Source organism: Lepisosteus platostomus, chromosome 2, assembly GCF_059453375.1.
Source record: "Lepisosteus platostomus isolate fLepPlt1 chromosome 2, fLepPlt1.hap1, whole genome shotgun sequence".
NCBI lineage: Eukaryota > Metazoa > Chordata > Actinopteri > Semionotiformes > Lepisosteidae > Lepisosteus > Lepisosteus platostomus.
In genome coordinates, this window is record NC_142612.1 from 29,237,087 (window position 1) to 29,253,789 (window position 16,703).

Genomic DNA, 16,703 nt, shown 5'->3' on the forward strand with positions numbered 1-16,703 from the left:
AACAGAATGTAAAAGTGGAGCTGCGTTTCACTTAACACTGTTTTGCCTCGTCAGTCCCTTTGGTCATGCTTATGGGCTGTGCCGAGTGCTAATTACAGAACCTGTTTAACTCACCTTTCAGTACTGCAGTTTCACAATTTATTATTTTAATTGTCGTAGGTTTGTTTTCATCAGCAGTTAAATGTGACATCCAGAGAGCATCTAGTTTTTTTTTTCCACATGATAAAGATGTAGGCCTGTGTAGCATATGATAATCACAAGACCATTATAATCAGAATAAATGAAAAGAAAATCATCCTAAATTCTGACTGCAGAGTGCATCTCACTCATCTGTTAAAGATTCTGTGGCTGCTAATTACTGTTTAAAGGGAAGGAGTCGGTCAGAAAATGGTGACCGAAAGTAAGTACTAATCATGACTCGTGTAGAAGCTTTAGGGTAAATGAGGCAGTGCCTGTCAGTTATAGTCTCTAAAAGTAATTATTTCAGAGCTTCAAAGTAAAAGATAGTAAATAACTAAGGATAATTATTGGAATTCACCTACTGCGGGATTGTTCCCTTAAGAGAATTACTGAGGGAATAATTGGTTTATTTCATTCCATATGGACTACCCTTGATCCTTTATTGCACATTATCGCTTGAGGTGATATGACAGCTGTTAGCTGTTCCTTGGAAGAATGAATAGTAATGCTCATTGCCTTCAATGGCTGCTTTTTGTTTTGTTTATTAATGTGTTGATGCTGCCAGAGAACACCGAGTGAAACCTGCACTTGTTTACCATCCAGAACCATCAGTCTACAATCGGAAGAAAAACAGAAAGCCTTTTTTTCATTGACCAGCAGGAGCCGTAGCTTTTATACAATACTTGGAACGTGCTAAAAAGCTTAGATGAAAGAAGGGAGAATTTAAAAGTAACTAAGAGGAAATGGGCATCTGGTTATTAAACGTGGTTCCTGGGGAACCTGTGCCTGTTCCTCAACTGCTGCTTTGTTATTCGCAGCTTCAGAACAAATCATGCAATGAGGGAATTTGAAGCTCAGTAGATGATCCCTGTGTCTTCCGTAGAATAATGATCTCCAAGCCCCGGAAATTGGAACAATCTGGAAAAGGACCTCAGCATGCCAAATGCTTTGTGTCCTCTGTACATGAAATCTCTGTAAACATATCTATTGGTAATTCAGCAGGGCAGTGTTAATTCAGGGATGGGAAATAATTTTTCCATCCATTTTCTAACCACTTCTTCCAGTGCAGAGAATCTGTCCTGGCAAGCAGTGGGTGCAAGGCAGACTACCGGTCTGTTTCTGGACTGTGGGAGGAAACCAGAGCATTTGGAAGAAACCCACACGGACACTGGAACAACACACAAACTCCTTGCAAATAGTATCCCAGTCACGGGATTGAACCCAGGTCCCCAGCAGCAATGATAACCACTTCTCTATCAGCTGCCCTAGGATGGAAATATTGTTAGTGTGAAATGGCATTTAGATAATGTATATCAATAAAATATGGACAAACAATTAATAAGGTTTTATATTTTTAAGAACAGTGAAAGGTCAAATGAAGGCTGATTGATTTTCCACTCAAAATCAAAGGTTTAATTTGCAGACTAGTGAACCAAGTCTACCAAAGTCGTTTCTCTGTTCTTCATTTCTTCAGAAGACTGTTGTACTTTAATATGTATAGTCTCAAGGAATTATCGTTTGTCAAATGTATTTATCAGCTTTTTTTTTGTCCTAATCATAAAAAGGAGAGAAATCACATTTAGGTAATGAAAAAGTATCTTGGGTTGAAACAAATCTTACTAATTGTACCCAAGGAAACAAGATGTTATTGCTCAGTATTGCCGTTCATATGTGTTTCTCAGTGGGCTTTCAGCAGTGAGGGTGATGGCCTTCCTGTCCTATTGTTTTGCTTTCTTGCAGACACTAGAAACCTGTATTTTCAAAGGACTTGTGAGGATTTGTGGACTCAATTTATTTTACCAAGCTGAGATCTGTAAGTAGTCTTAATGTGAACAAGCAACACTGGCAAATCAATTGCATCACTTGGCCCCTGTACAAAAGAGTTGTGTGACCACTGCGTAAATAAGGTGAATGACACCTTTTTGAGTGGTCTGTGGTTTGACAACAAGTCAGAGCAATATTTTTTATAACCCTCCTTGCCAAATCAGTATATTGTTCTGATATCTGTTTAAAAGTACATCGTGCTGTATATCCTGTCTGAATACATGGCGGGGGGAGTACAGGCCACAGCTGTAAACCGAGGGTCGGAATAGAATAATTATTTTTATTTATCCTTCTGCGATAAGTAATGCAATCAGAGCTTCTTCAGTGAGGGGGGAAAATCCAGGCTGGGGCTTAACATTTATCTCATCACAATTCCAGGGAAATGTTTCTCCAGGCTGTCTTATCAGGTGGTGGAAGAGGCAGGTTGTGGCAGTCCAGCATAATGAATTTGACAGCTGTAGTAGCTTGTTCCCTTCCTTTATCGTATCACTTCTTTCCTCATTTTTTGTCTAGGCTTTGTATCAGGACTGCGCATTAACATAGCAAATCTCGAGTGCTTATCAGTGCCTGCCCCTTCCTCCTGCCAACCCAACAGTCTGTTTATTTTCATCACAGATATTGGAGGGACAGTGTGTCTGCTGCTTCACATCATTAAAGAATGGCTTTACTAATGAGGTACACTGTAATAAGTGCCTTCTGCGTGTGTAAAAGTTCCTTGTTGCATTCTTTCATTTAGCTAGGAAAGTCCTTGTTATGATCAATATTAGAAAATGAAAGTATACTGTAGTTATAAATGGAGTAGAATTGTATATACTACTAAGATAAAAGTGCTAACATATTCTTAGATGTTTCAGGAACACTCATGAAATGTGGAGAGTGAACATATGCTTTGTAGATATAAATGATTTCATTACTGCCCAAGCTTTTTAAGTTTGGGAGTTTCGTACAGTACATTCTGTTTCTTGCAGTAGTGTCTCTTTCTCGGGCAAATGGTGAAGTCTGAATATAATATGCAAAAACAAATGCCAGTGTTTTGGTTTAAAGGAACAGGACATTTCAAATACAAGAAGTAGCACAAGTGATGCTGAACAGAACAAAAACACCTGCTTGTAATCAGGAACTTCTTTAGATATTTGTACCAGGTGCAGCTCTTGGTCATACTGTATATTGAAATAATGTGAGAGAGCAGGAAAGGTGACAAGCCATCCCAAAGATTGAGGTCTCTTTCAAGTTGTTGTTCACTTATCATGCAGTGTTGTTTCTACAGTCACAAGGCCTGTTTTTGTGACTCTTGTGTTTATCTGGAGCAGACCATGGTAAATTAGCTTAACTGGCCTTGTTGCTCTATAGGCAGAGCTGTATTTGTTCAGATGAAGGCAGTTGGATACAACCTACTCAGCAAGTGCTTGTCAGTGTTTGTGGTTGAGTAATCTCCTTGAATGTTTCTTCAGGCTGTAAGAACGTTTTTTAATCATGCATTCAGACCAGAACCAGGGACTTTGCTCACTTTCAACATGAAGATTAAAATCCATGTTCCCCCTGACAGTGATGCCAAATCATCTTACTAATTGTACCCAAGGAAACAAGATGTTATTGAGAAGCCACTGACACCACTTTTCCAGCAATCATACAAGACAGGTAGTAACCGTGGCCTAGAGAATTGCGTGACAAAGCTGATCCAATTATTGACCAATGTGTCTGATTTCTATTACATGCAAGATTATGGAAATAATTAGAAGTAAAATACCCTAATTATTAGAACTAATAACATATATGGACACAACATCCTAGCAAATAGTCTAGATGGATATGTCTGACCAGCTGATTAGGGTTCTGTGAACAGGTAACTGCAGTAGTGTATATACCAAGCATCTGATATGCTGTATTTAGATTTTCAGAGTGCCTTTGATCGGTTCCCCATAAAAGGTGCATGCAGTTGGCATTCAGGGAGATGTGTCATTTGGATTGTGAACGAATAGAAAATGCAGAGGACCGATAATGGGTGAGTGTTCAAATTAGGGTGACGTAATTAGTGGAGTACCACAGGGATCTGTACTCGGCCCACTGTTTTTCCTGATTAGTATCTGTAATCTAGATTCTGGTATAGTTAGTAAACTAGTGAAGTTTACAGATGATTGCAAATTGACAAACACTGAAGTACCAAATGAAATTTTAAAAAAGGTTTAGATAAAGTTCCAGACTGGGCAAACAACTGACATGATGACATTCATTGTAGACAAATGCAGGGTTTTGCGTGCAAGCAGTTAAACGCTTTTAATACTAAATGGGAAACACTGAGTTAGAAGAGGCTACTTCTGAAAATGGCTTAGGAGTATATGTTGCCACATCGTTTACATTGTTGACATGAGGCTCCATCCATGTGAAGAAGCAACAAAACACATAAAACAAAGTGTTATTCCCTACAGTCAAAAGTGTAGATTTAAAATCAAGGGTTTTTGTGTTCAAATTGTAAAGTGCACTAGTTAGCCCTCATTTAGAATACTGAGTAATGTTTTTGTCACCATGAAAAAAAGTATTGCTGCTCTGGAATAAGTTCAGAGGAGAATGTAGAGTTACATTCCAGGGGCTTAAGGGAATGTCCTACACAGACTGGCTGAAAGAACTGAACCTTTTTAGTTTTGATCGAACCTGATCCAAGTGTTAAAAATCCACAAAGTCAAAGTCAACCCAGAGACCTTCTTCAGACAGAGGAACATGAACAAGAGGACACAAGTAGAAATAAGGAATAGTTTCCAGGATCTCATCCAGCAATTAGCTACTACAGTAAATACTAAACTGACCAGATGGGCTGAATGGCCTCCTCTTATTTGTAACCTTAGGTTCCTAAAAATAACATTTAACAATATATATTTACATAAAAGAGCAAGCAGAATCTGCATTTATATAAAATAAACAGTGAGATCTATGAGTTTTATTGTTATCCATTTTTTATTCTAATGATGAATCACCCAAAGGTTTTGCAGTAAGGAAGAAAAAACAAGGAAGTGAATGTGCAGAGCCCGCAAATTTGGATTATTTTTCTCTCTGAGCAAGCAGTTTTTACAAAATAAGACTTACACAGGGGTAAAAGTACTGTATTTGTAATAACATGTAGTGTAAAGAAAAGTGGTAGATTTTTAAGTATTGTTAAACCACCCAAATTGTAAAGAGGAAGTGAGGGCCGTTGAAGCTTTGCTCCAAAGTATCTGTTTTTACTTTTTACTGGGTGATTAAAGAAGGAAAGCCATTGAGTGTAGTACCCTTGCCGGTGAACGTTCAGGGCAGTATGAGAGAGATCACAAGTGCTGTCTAAACAAAACTGACTGACTCAAGGAGACACAGAGAGGTGGTCAGGGCCCGAGCAGCTCTGATTTCAATGGGTAGCTTGTGCCAGCGGTGCAGAGCCAGGGACAAGAATGAACAGGCCCTGGAGGTGGGGGAACGGAGAGGAGGAACAGTCTGACAGAGGAGATGTCGATCGAGAATTTAGGGAAAGAAAAGGGGCATGGGATACTGGGACAGAGCAGCTAAGATGGCAAAAGTGTTGTAGAAAATAATTACAAAAGTGACTTTTTGATAATCAGTGCTAGCAAATGACTAGTCAGAGGTGAGTTAGTTTGTACCATGTATATTGAAAGACAATGGACAGGACCGTCTTCTCTTACAGAGATTATGGGAAAAGTGAAAACTGGAACAGAATGGGCTTATATTAATTGGAGGTGTTTGTTTAATTATATTCTTAAGAAATGGTCCTTCTTAGCACAATACTAAGTAGTGCATTTACTCCGATCCAGCCTATCCATTTAAAACCAAATCAGAATAAAATCTCCTGCAACTCAGTTAATATAGAGCATGTGTCTAGTGTGAAATTTGAATTATAACCAGGGAACAAATGAGTTCAGCGTGCTGAAATAGTTCTGTTTTGTAGATAGTGAAGACTTGTACTGTATAACAGTATGAAATTGACCTCAGAATTATAGGAGTCTAACTAGGAATTTCTCAGTTAGACTTGTCCAGTTCAATTATTTTAATGGGGTGCCAGTCAGACAAATATAAAACTAAATATTATGTATTTTTAACATGGACAGGAAGGTGTACAAAAGGTCACCAGCTGGTCAAATAATTGCTTGCAAACAGGTGTGTGTTAAAATAGGAAATGTGACCGTGGCTATCCTTTTATGCTATGCTTAGTAAATAAGATGTTTTATACAATATCTCCACAGGAAATCATGTGAATCAACACGAATGTGGGATTGCCTTTTCTAGGATTTTAGTGTTTTTTTCCTTATTTTGAGCTGTCACTTTTTATAACTGATTTTCTAGTACTGTCCAGTTTAAGACTGGAAACATTGCCATAATATTTAGCTCAGTTCCAGAAATGAACTAATGAAGCCTACAGTATTTGCACAGGCAAAAGAAAGCGGTGTAGCTGAAGTCGAACTGTATTGTGATGTATTCTCCATGTGTAGCGGCATGGCACTAAAACACATAGTATCTTCACAAATTTAATTGGAATCCACATCTCCTTACTGAATTACAAGCCACAGCCAGCATTCCAGCATTCATCTGATTTGCATGCCTTCCTAGAATTTCCCCTTACCATTTCAAAGCTATCTTGCTCGTATGGGTTCAGAATTGTTCTGGGATTGCAATGGCATTGTGCCATGTATTTATGTATTCATGAATTCCTGTGTTTGAAAGAAGAAGCAGAACAGCTATCTTCATAATATCAGGAGGGAAATGGGAACTGTGCACATTCACACACAGGCAAAATAAAATCTTACACCTTGAGATACGTCCAAAGAAAGACTGGATACCTTGTGTTCAAAGCACTGCTTGTTTTGCATGTGGTGTCAAAGCCTTCAGACCTTGTATCCAGCCCGTATTGAGCTCTCTGGCTTTAATGAGACTGACAGAATTTGCTCTGAAACTCTGAGTGTTTATCCTCCTGACTTGTCGGTATTGGCCAGCTGGGTCCAGCTGCAGCGATTGGCAGCAGTGGGGCCTTCAGTTGGCAAGAGCCCCGTGCCCAGCTTTAACTCAACATATGGAAACAACTGTCCTTCTCTTGACTTCATTTTTGGACCCAGCATGTTGTGGTCAAAACAAAAAGAAACCTAAGTGAAGGGGACATTGAAGAGTCTGAAAGGAAAACTTTCTCTGTTCTTTGTAGTTGTGAATCATGTAGATTCATAGTTCCAAGTAGTTTGCTGACAAGAGCTTTCTTCTCCTATAAAAAAAAACAGAGGGGAAAAATACCTTTTAATAATTTCAAGTATTATTTTTAGTCTTGAAAAAAATGCGGTCTTCTGTTTGCTGGATTCCAAAAAAGATGGCGCACTCTAGTGGCTATTTGTGGTTGCGGCAAGGTCAGAAATCTTGACCAGAGTGTGGATCTGCTTTCATGATGCCGAGGGGCTGTTCTTGAGGGACAAAGCCTGAATCAAAGCTGAATTTTTAACAGGGTTCCATCCAAAAATTGAGGAAATGTCAGTTTCTTGCAGTTATTTAGATAAATATTAGCCTCACTACTTTTTAATGATGCACCTAACCAGGGATTAGTGGTAGTGTCTGTTCAGTTTCAAAATGGTTTTTAGGTCAGTGTTGGGTTTAGGTTCCAGCGTATTACTGATTCTGTGACCTTCAATCTAAAATTTATTCTCATTGGGTTCTATGAGATGAAAGTGACTTCTGTGTCCCGACGGCTTTCTGGAACACTGCTTTCACGGCTGGCTCCAGCCCAAGGGCTAGTTTTCTAGAGTCTTGGCTGTTGGTGAAAGCTTATTTCAAGACATGCTATTTCCACCAAACACTGGTATGAAAGAAAGGAGGCACAAAGTATACTATGGTGTTAAAATTCTTTGAGTGGTTCACTGTAAACAGACTACTGTTTCCCTCCTTTCTGGTATTTTGGAAGAACAGCCAACAGAGCAACATGCATTTACTTGCAAGATTTCTTTTGTTGTGCAAATGAAGGCTAAGGACAAAGCTTTCATAGTCTGTTGCCAGATCACATCCAAGTGAGATAAAGTCAAGTGGCTGTTAGTAAAGGCATTTGCACAAATGCAGGTTGAGTGCCATGGTCATGGGTTCGTTTATGGGTCATGCCACTAGCCAGCTCTGACCCAGATTCCCCAGATGGTGGCACTCATCTCGACTCTCAGTGATGCAGCCATTGCCTGTGGCCTCCCAGGTGCTTTTGTTTCCGTCAGTGAGTGACTGGCCTCTCCGCCAATCACTGCTGATCCTCCAGTTTGGGGCTGCTTTGCCTGTGAAAGACGATTTGCTCGAAGGTGGATGGGCGGGACGAAGGAGTCTGCCTGCATTTCCTCTTTCTCTCCCGTGTGCGGGCACAGTGTTCATAGCTGCAAGACAAGACATCAAAAAACAATTGGTCATTCCAATTCTAAATTGAAAGAAACGTCTTGACATTAGACATCAACAAATATAGAAATACCACAAACATTGCTTATGTGTGTAGTCCAAGGTTTGCTATACTAAGCCCACACTTAGTTTATTATATTTTTTATACTGGATCAGATCAAGCTAAAACTCATAAGATTCATTGGTATGAAGTACTGCTATAGAAGACATTTTATACTGTTGTACTGTATAAGGAAATAGTTTTAGTTTTGTGGTTCATTGTATTATTAGGTCTTTGTGGTGGAGCTGTGTCAGTGTGTGTGCTGCAATGAAAAAAAAACTGCTTTTTCTTCATTATTATGGTGATCAATTATGTATTTTCATGTTTGTGTTTCATGTGTCCATATAGGTTAAGGTTAGCACTGTTATTTTGACCATTGACATGCTTTATGTCTTTATGACCTTTGTTAAACTTCATGTCACCTGCAGGAAGTTACTAAATGGTGTTAGGCAATATGTAACAATACCTCTGCACAAGCAAGTGGTATCCAGAAGAGAATATTTTCCCCTTTTCCCCCTATACATTACAGTAAGATCATTAAAGATATGTTAGTGGCCTTAACTATTAACTCATCTCATCAGAATCAATGTTTCAGCTCACCATTTAAACTCTGTCTTCCAAGATACCGTAATGATAAGTATGCGGACTGGTTTGAACCTGCTTTTGCAGACAAGTGTTGAATGTTTTTTTTTAGAAATTAGGTTTTAGTGCTTGGAGGGACTGAAATGGAGTTTCTACCTGTATGCTTCCAAAAGCAGTAATTTGATTGTCACTTCAAAGACTTCTCAATGCCTTTAGAGAAATGGATCCTTTCATTATCCTGTGCCAACCTTGCAGCATCAAAGAGCATCGGAGCATTTCACCAGTACAAGAATAATGCTGGGAACTCAGAACAAAGTTGAGAAGATAGACAGCCCTCCTGTCAGTAACAGTGTCTCATATCCCTTGATAGTAGAGAATAGGGCATCTTCAAGTTCAGAGTTATTTTGTGCTGCAGAAGTTTGGGGAAAATCCTCTTTGAGAATATCATAGGAGTACAATGCTTTTACTCTTCACCAATTCCTTAAATATTGCATGGAAAAGATATTTGAATATGTATGACAGTTTTCTTTCATTTTAATTTCCTTTGTTCTTTTGATTGCTTGGAATAGTTACATAAAGGAAGTTGCTAGAGGGAAAACCATTAAAATTGTTTTTAATTATTACAAATGACTGTGCATTTCCATTTGCATATACTGCTACTCCAAGAGGCTTGCCAATTCCTAAGCCCTTGACTTCTTTGGCGTGACATGCTGGAGGTCGCAGACTGTGATATAAGCCATCAGGAGTCTTAAGTTATTAGTCAGCCAGCAGCTGAACCAGACTTAGTGGGCCATTCTGATTGGAAACCGTCTTACTGCAGGAGAACAAATCTACATTATTAGATTGTCTTAGACTGAGTTTTTTATCTTTACTTTACCTAAACGCAAAATAATTATTATAGAAAAAGTGGCCTTTTATAAATATATATATTTCTGTTTTTAACTTGATTGTTTTTGTGTAAACCCATCCATGCTTCATTAGAGTTTTAAAGCCAGTTAGAGAGAAAAGAAAAAGATTGAGCAATTATAGCCCTTTTTTCATTGCTTTGTTAAAGAAAACTCTGTTGCCAGTTAGAAGCATTTGTCCAGCATTTAAATAGTGATTCTGCAGTCATTTTGGTGCCATTAATTTAGATTTAGGGCTGAGGTGCAACAGCAGGGCTCTGGCTATAGGAGATGGCCTAATTTGGGAATGCATTGTCTAGGCCTATCTTGATGCATCACATTAGAATCATATTAGAATCATCTAAAGCAGGTTTTCAAAAAAATGTGCAAGGGTCAGTGAGCATATCAGCCTCCTAAAAAACATATGCAAACACTTTAGGGCTCTATGAAACAATTTCCTTTTTTCATTTGTTTATGTATTTGTTTTAACATGTAAGTAGGCAGGCCAGCCTTTCTTTTGGTTATAAGTTATTAGAGCCATAAATGGTGACTCCTGTTACTTTATTTCACAGAGCAGAAAATTCTGTTGACATTTGAAATTATGTGTGTGATGCTGGGCATTGTGTTAGCAACAGTTCAAAGTTCTGTTCATAACTGGATGACCAGATTTATTAATTGTTTTTCAAAAGTTCTGAATTTGTTCTATTTTCTTGTTTTCTCTTCACAGCAAAGAGCTCCAGGGAAGATGCTATTTGACCTGGTGTGTAGCCATTTGAATCTCATTGAGGGAGACTACTTTGGCCTTGAATTCCAGGACCACAGGAAAATGACAGTGAGTGAATGAAATGTGAAAGACATTAAAAAGGATTACATTTTAAAAGGGAAACAGATTGCAGTTAGTGTAGAACAGTGGTACTTCAAAGTAATTTGGATACATAAGTGTATCAGCTCTGGAGATTTGAGAATGTTGGAGTAAACAGTCTACTGCTAAAGATTGTGTTGTAAAACAAGAACGGTGGTAAGGACTCTGTGGGGTCTGTGATTATTCACTTTATTCCCTCTAGGTTAGATTCTATCTCTGCTCTTTCGGGAGTAACAACAGGGTGATGTTTTTGTGTTGGAATACAATCAGAGAAATTTATTTTTGGATGATTGATCCATTTTTAGTTCATTTTGCATTCTCCTACAGTACATGTTGTTTAGCAATGCTGTTTGCCTACAGCAAACATCTCAGGACAGATCAGGGCTAACTCAAGTAAGGAGGAGGGTGCACAGAGTCTTGAAATAAATTTAAAGCTCACACAAATTTAGAGAGTAAAAATATGGTTTGGCCGCAGCATGGGGTAGTTTTTTAGGGCTCTGGAATCTGGATCAGACAGACGTGTTTAGAACCCCAATGGGATTCTGCTGCTGTACCAGCAGTGGGGTATTTCACTCAGATTGCCGTATACTCAAGTGGTACATGTAAAATATTAAACTAATATTATCCACCCCTATCTAAACCACTGTTGTCACTCATGTCTGTGAAAGGGACAATTTAACTGTGGGGATTCACTTGCCTAAAGAGGCAACTTTGACCACTGATGCACAGTATGATAACTTTTTTGTCTTCTTCTTTGCACTTCACATGTACAGCACAGGTGAAAGGTTTGGGATCAAATCCAGAGATAAGGTGCATATTCTCTAAAGATGCCATGGGTAAAATAAAACACTGAGCTGGAATTGTACACGTCTGGATTTTTACATCCATTTTCCTCTTTTTTAAAAAATGGGAATTAATCGTCGAAATTAATTTATTTCACACCATATCCAAGGTCAGAATTGCCAGATATTAATAATCTCAGTGCCAAAGCTCCCTGCAGTACAAGAGCATAAGAAGGTCTGTGGGCAGTCCTTTGGTGTCCATCTGTCACGCCTCAGCACCTTCCAGGAGAGCGATCAGTGGTGGGAGAAATAGCACATCTCTCACTGACAGATCTTCCAGCTTGCAGGTGTCCGGCCTGTATCAGAAGCTACTGTTAGGTGTCCAATTTAAGCTGCACTCAGCTAGATTGAGATTCTGCCACCAGCACTGGTTAATAGCATAGCTGAGGCTCCAGTTGCCAATGTCTGGACTTACATAGCATCCTGATGAAGTGTTTTTTGTGGTTGAACCACTCTGGAGCTGAGCTTCATTGTGTTTTTAAAAGGTGACATTCATCTAGCCACAAAGTTCCAAAACATCGATACAAAAAGACCATATCTGTCTCACACCCCTACCCCTCTTGTACATTATTTGTTGCTTCCTAATGTTTGTACCTACTTTGGACTCAATCCCAGGTCTTCAGGGCATTTTTGTCAGTTGTGGCCAGTCCTCTTCCAGGAGTGCAATAAGAATCCCACTTGAGAGCTTGCGGTTGAATGCAAGAGAACACAGGGTTTAAATAATTCATTGGCCCTTCAGTGCAGTAGACCATGTTGTATTCAGCGAGCTACTTGTTGACATGTTCTTGTTTTTACAGGTGTGGCTGGACCTGCTGAAACCCATTATGAAGCAAGTCAGAAGTAAGTGCAGCTGTCTGAAAGGGCTGAGTTTGTTCCTAATGCTCCCTGGTTTCCTTACATGCTGTACACAACCAGAGACAGTCCTTTCAGAGGAAGTGTTACGAAATGCAAATGCTGTAATAATGTTTTGTCTTTTTATGTGGTTCAAGGGTAGGTTAATTATAAGTGCATTATTTCCAACAGGCTGTTTTGGACCATTCTTTTTTGCTAAATTCTGAATTCACTTTGAATTTAAATGTCTATTATCTGCTTTATGTGGGGATAAAGTAAATTATGTGTTGAAAGGATGCTTCTAATTAAATGGACTTCATCAACACTAAATGCTCCTAAATTAGACAGCTTGTAGCCTAACATAGGAATTGTGCCCTTAAGAGCTTTCCACACATGGTATTTGAGGTTTGTGTCAGGTGGATCTGACATTTATCTCAGATTTTAATAAGGGTAATTGCTTAGTTTTTTCATGCGACAGCAGCTGAGTCTTTACCACAAGTCATTGAGGTGTTGCTATAAGCCACAAACTGAACCCATCATATAGAGAACACAGAACATTCAGCTGATATCATCCTGAGCAAGACTGAGATAGGCCAGCCAGCCTAATGGAAAAAGTCATTAGAATTTCTACATCAAATAACTGCTGTGTTAAGAAGTGAATAAAAACACAAAACCACAGTGATTATGGGGGTTTTATTGAATGTGATTATACAAATTTAATAATTATTTGTGCTTACTTGATTAGTCTGTAAAGACAATTCCTAAAAATGTATATACTGTAGTTAGTGCTAGTATTAAAGAATCTTGCATTTCTGTTTTCCTTTCCTTTCAATTATTGTAGAATTTAAGAACGTGGTTTACTGCATACAGCTAGCATATTCTCAGTTGTTTTGCTGTTGCAGTGTTCTCATTAATTGTGGAAAACTCTTTCCCAGGACCCAAACACACCGTGCTGAGATTTGTGGTGAAGTTCTTCCCTCCTGATCACACTCAGCTGCAGGAAGAGTTAACAAGGTTAGAGATATTGTATCACAGTTGGATGTTTTTAAAGTTTTTAATCTGGTCTTTATCTTGTCTGTCTTAATCAGTAGTTTTGCTTGCTTGTTTTTAGTTCTTGGATTTCTTCATGCCTGTATTTTTTAGTAGATGTCTTTCCCAGCCTTTATTACAGATTTAGAAGGTATTTATTCACTTTCAGTAACAGGCAAGAAAGTTGGATTTAGAGTCTTTCCTCCTTTGTTTCCCTTACGATCTACATAGAGTATTACTATGTGTTCTGAGCACAGTCTAAATGAAATCTGAACTCTAAACACATTGGTTATATTGTGCTTTATGTATGTACGAACCATCAAGCTAGAAGATTGATATAGAGAAATGTCTCTTTGGGTAATAATAAACATTTAAACTGCATTCCATAAGGACAATATTAATATCTAGCAACTCTTGTCAGATACTATTTGTGGATTATTCCCTTTAACACTGCCTTTTGTGGAGAATTTAGACATGCATGCACCATGCACAGTAACTATTACTAAAAGAGTTATGGCTTTGGAATATTTCCTGTTTCCTGGTAAAATGTATCATTAGAAAAACACATTTTTCTCAGGCATATGTAGTATCTTTTCTTGCTTCTGACAAACCCCTTTTTTCCATTTCTTAAGCAAAAGTGAATGATCTGGCAGGATCACTTTAAGATCAGGCTGCTGTGTGATTTAAGAGTAAGGTGTATCTCCTTGAATGACTTGATACAAATCAGCCTGTTCTATTATTAGAGTTATTTTGTTTTGTTAGCTTGAACATTTTACATTCAACAGGCTTGTAATGCGCCACAGACTGCAGCTTTCTTGCGAGTCAAGATGCCTGGGTCAAACAGTTCCAAAGACGCAAATAAAACAATAATCCCTGTAAGAAGCTGACCCCCCACCTAAATTTTAATAGAAAGATAAGTTCTTTTCCAACAGGATTTCCATCAATATGGTCTTGTATACCAGAAAGGAACTGACGGTACAGTTGATGACATTATTTGTATTTCAGATATTCTCTGATAAATAGTACTTCATTTGTGAAAAACACATCAACCTTTTAAAATATGTACAGGTTTAAAGTTGTGCATTTTTCATTCTGTGTAGCTGGGAGAGACCACTTCATTACTTTTGCCAGGTTTTTGGTCAGCTCCATGAATAACTTAAGCAAAGCTCTACTTTTTCCAGAATTAGAGGATTCCAATTTACTGGGACTGAGGTTCTCATTTTTCAAAGTTTCCCACAGGGGAAGAATTTTTTTTTTATATCACTCCGCCTGTCTTCTGCCTAAGAAAAAACGTTATTTGTACAGCTTCCACTGTAGAATAGCGAGCACAGCTTCAGATAACCATGTTTGTGAGTCTGTGAATTTCCTAGAGCAGAAGCAGTTATCTATGTTGTGAGGAGGTTTCAGTATGTAAACAGAACCTGAAGATTGTGCTTTGTGATTTGTGAATGAAATGTTTTAACCCTTATTATTGAAAAAAAAAAAGATTGTCATGTACTGTATATGGAAGCATTTATTCAGCCACTAACAGAATGCATAATTTAAATAAATTTAATCAGACCATCCACTGTCTTCAGGCTGTTCATATTAGTCTGTCTGTGAGATTAATAACTGAAAACACTGCTTTGAAGTTTAAATGTTAAAAATACATATTGGGAAGGGATTGAGGTGAATAAAGTAAATCCAGCTGCATAGTAACAATGGATAAAGGGAGGGTTCATTTTTTGCATGTATTCAGCTTGGGAGATCATTTCTAACTAAATGCTGCTAAACCCAATGTCTGACAGTGTTGTTGAGTATGAGACAGTATGTGGTCTTTTTATTGAATTACCATAAGTATAAAAAAAAACTTCAAATCAGTGAACCAGGAACATCTGACTAAAATGTAAAAAATGCTGGGCCCTCCAAAAGTATTGAGACAATTCAGTTTTTACTTTACAGTCAACTATTTGTAGTTCTGAGATAAAATATATTGTGGCTAATTCAATGCATGAATTTAATCATAGCAGAAAAACCACATACTCTATATTAAAACCAGTGATTTCAGTTTAATTTTAGATGATAAAAGTCAACATTTGATTGTATATTCCTTTGAGGCAATAACTGTAAGAATCGGTGACCCATTGCACTTGCCAAACTCTCTTTAATCATCTCAGAAGTTGCTGCAACCACTTTTGAGTTCTGGTCTATTCTTGGAATGTGGTAAGTTTTTTAACTTTGTGGGGTTTTTTTCTTTGACGTGTAAAATGCTGCTCAATACAATTTAGATCTGGAGGTTTAACTTGGCCAGTGTAAGATTTTCCACTTTTTTCTCCTTGGTTGCATTGGCCTCTATGGGCCATTGTTATGGCACATCATGAAGCTCATAAATATCTGAGCATTTTTAGAAACTTCAGAATTCATTCATTTGATGCCATCATTAGTAACATCGGCAATGCACACAAGTGCGCCAGTTCCAGAGGTGACCATGCATGGCTTAGGTGGTAATCTGTGTGGAATCTGCAGTTCTTTTTTTCACACCTTAACCTTTCCATCACTTTGGTAAAGTTTATCTCGTCTCATTTTGGTCCATAAACGTTAAGAATTTGGTCCATAAAACCGTTCCAATCGCATCTGTATATTGGTTTCCTGCTAATTGGAGCCAAAGATGAGACAACCCATTGATTCTGCAGGAAACTCCTAAAGGTGTTTGGTTGACTGCTAGAAAATTAAACTCAATGAGTTTCATGGTTTTCTTTTCCAGAATAAATTCTGCCCAGCTCCATGTTCCTTGAGTTCTTCACCTCGTTAGGTTTCACTCAAGGTGGTTATGTTATTTGTGGAGTTCTTGGACCACAAATGCAGTGACCAGTCATTGCCTGGACAGTCCACAAAGGCCAGGTCCCAGATCCCAGATTTTAATATTCTCTTTTGGGTTTTTCAGCCACAGAAAGGTGATCCATTAACATTCAGTCAGCACTGTTGATGAATATACACAGGCTGTTTTTCCAGCTCCCTCCCCAAAACAGGAGAGCAGAGCGTTGCTGTCCTTAAAAGGGCTGCTCAGTCACCCTTAATGCCAACCCTTTTGTAACTGCAGCTTTGATAACAGCCGGCTTCACTGCCCTGCTGCTGTCACCCAGGAGTGTGTACTGGGGATGGGAGAGACGTGTGTGAAATATCTTTTTTTTGTGCTTCACACACTTCTTGACAGAATGTGACCACAAGTCAGTGATGTGGAGACCAAGGCAATTGCAGGTCACGTT

General features: G+C 38.4%; 1 protein-coding gene across 4 annotated transcripts in view; it reads left to right on the top strand.

The window, feature by feature from the left end:
• Positions 1-16,703, top strand: part of farp1 (FERM, RhoGEF (ARHGEF) and pleckstrin domain protein 1 (chondrocyte-derived)) — a 110,323-nt gene that overhangs the window by 54,391 nt on the left and 39,229 nt on the right. For all 4 annotated transcript variants that reach the window (XM_088604093.1, XM_088604119.1, XM_088604111.1 and 1 more), the window contains exons 3-5: positions 10,622-10,726; positions 12,396-12,438; positions 13,365-13,443. In XM_088604093.1, the coding sequence (XP_088460219.1) occupies positions 10,622-10,726; positions 12,396-12,438; positions 13,365-13,443 (227 nt within the window). The remainder of the gene's footprint in view (positions 1-10,621; positions 10,727-12,395; positions 12,439-13,364; positions 13,444-16,703) is intronic.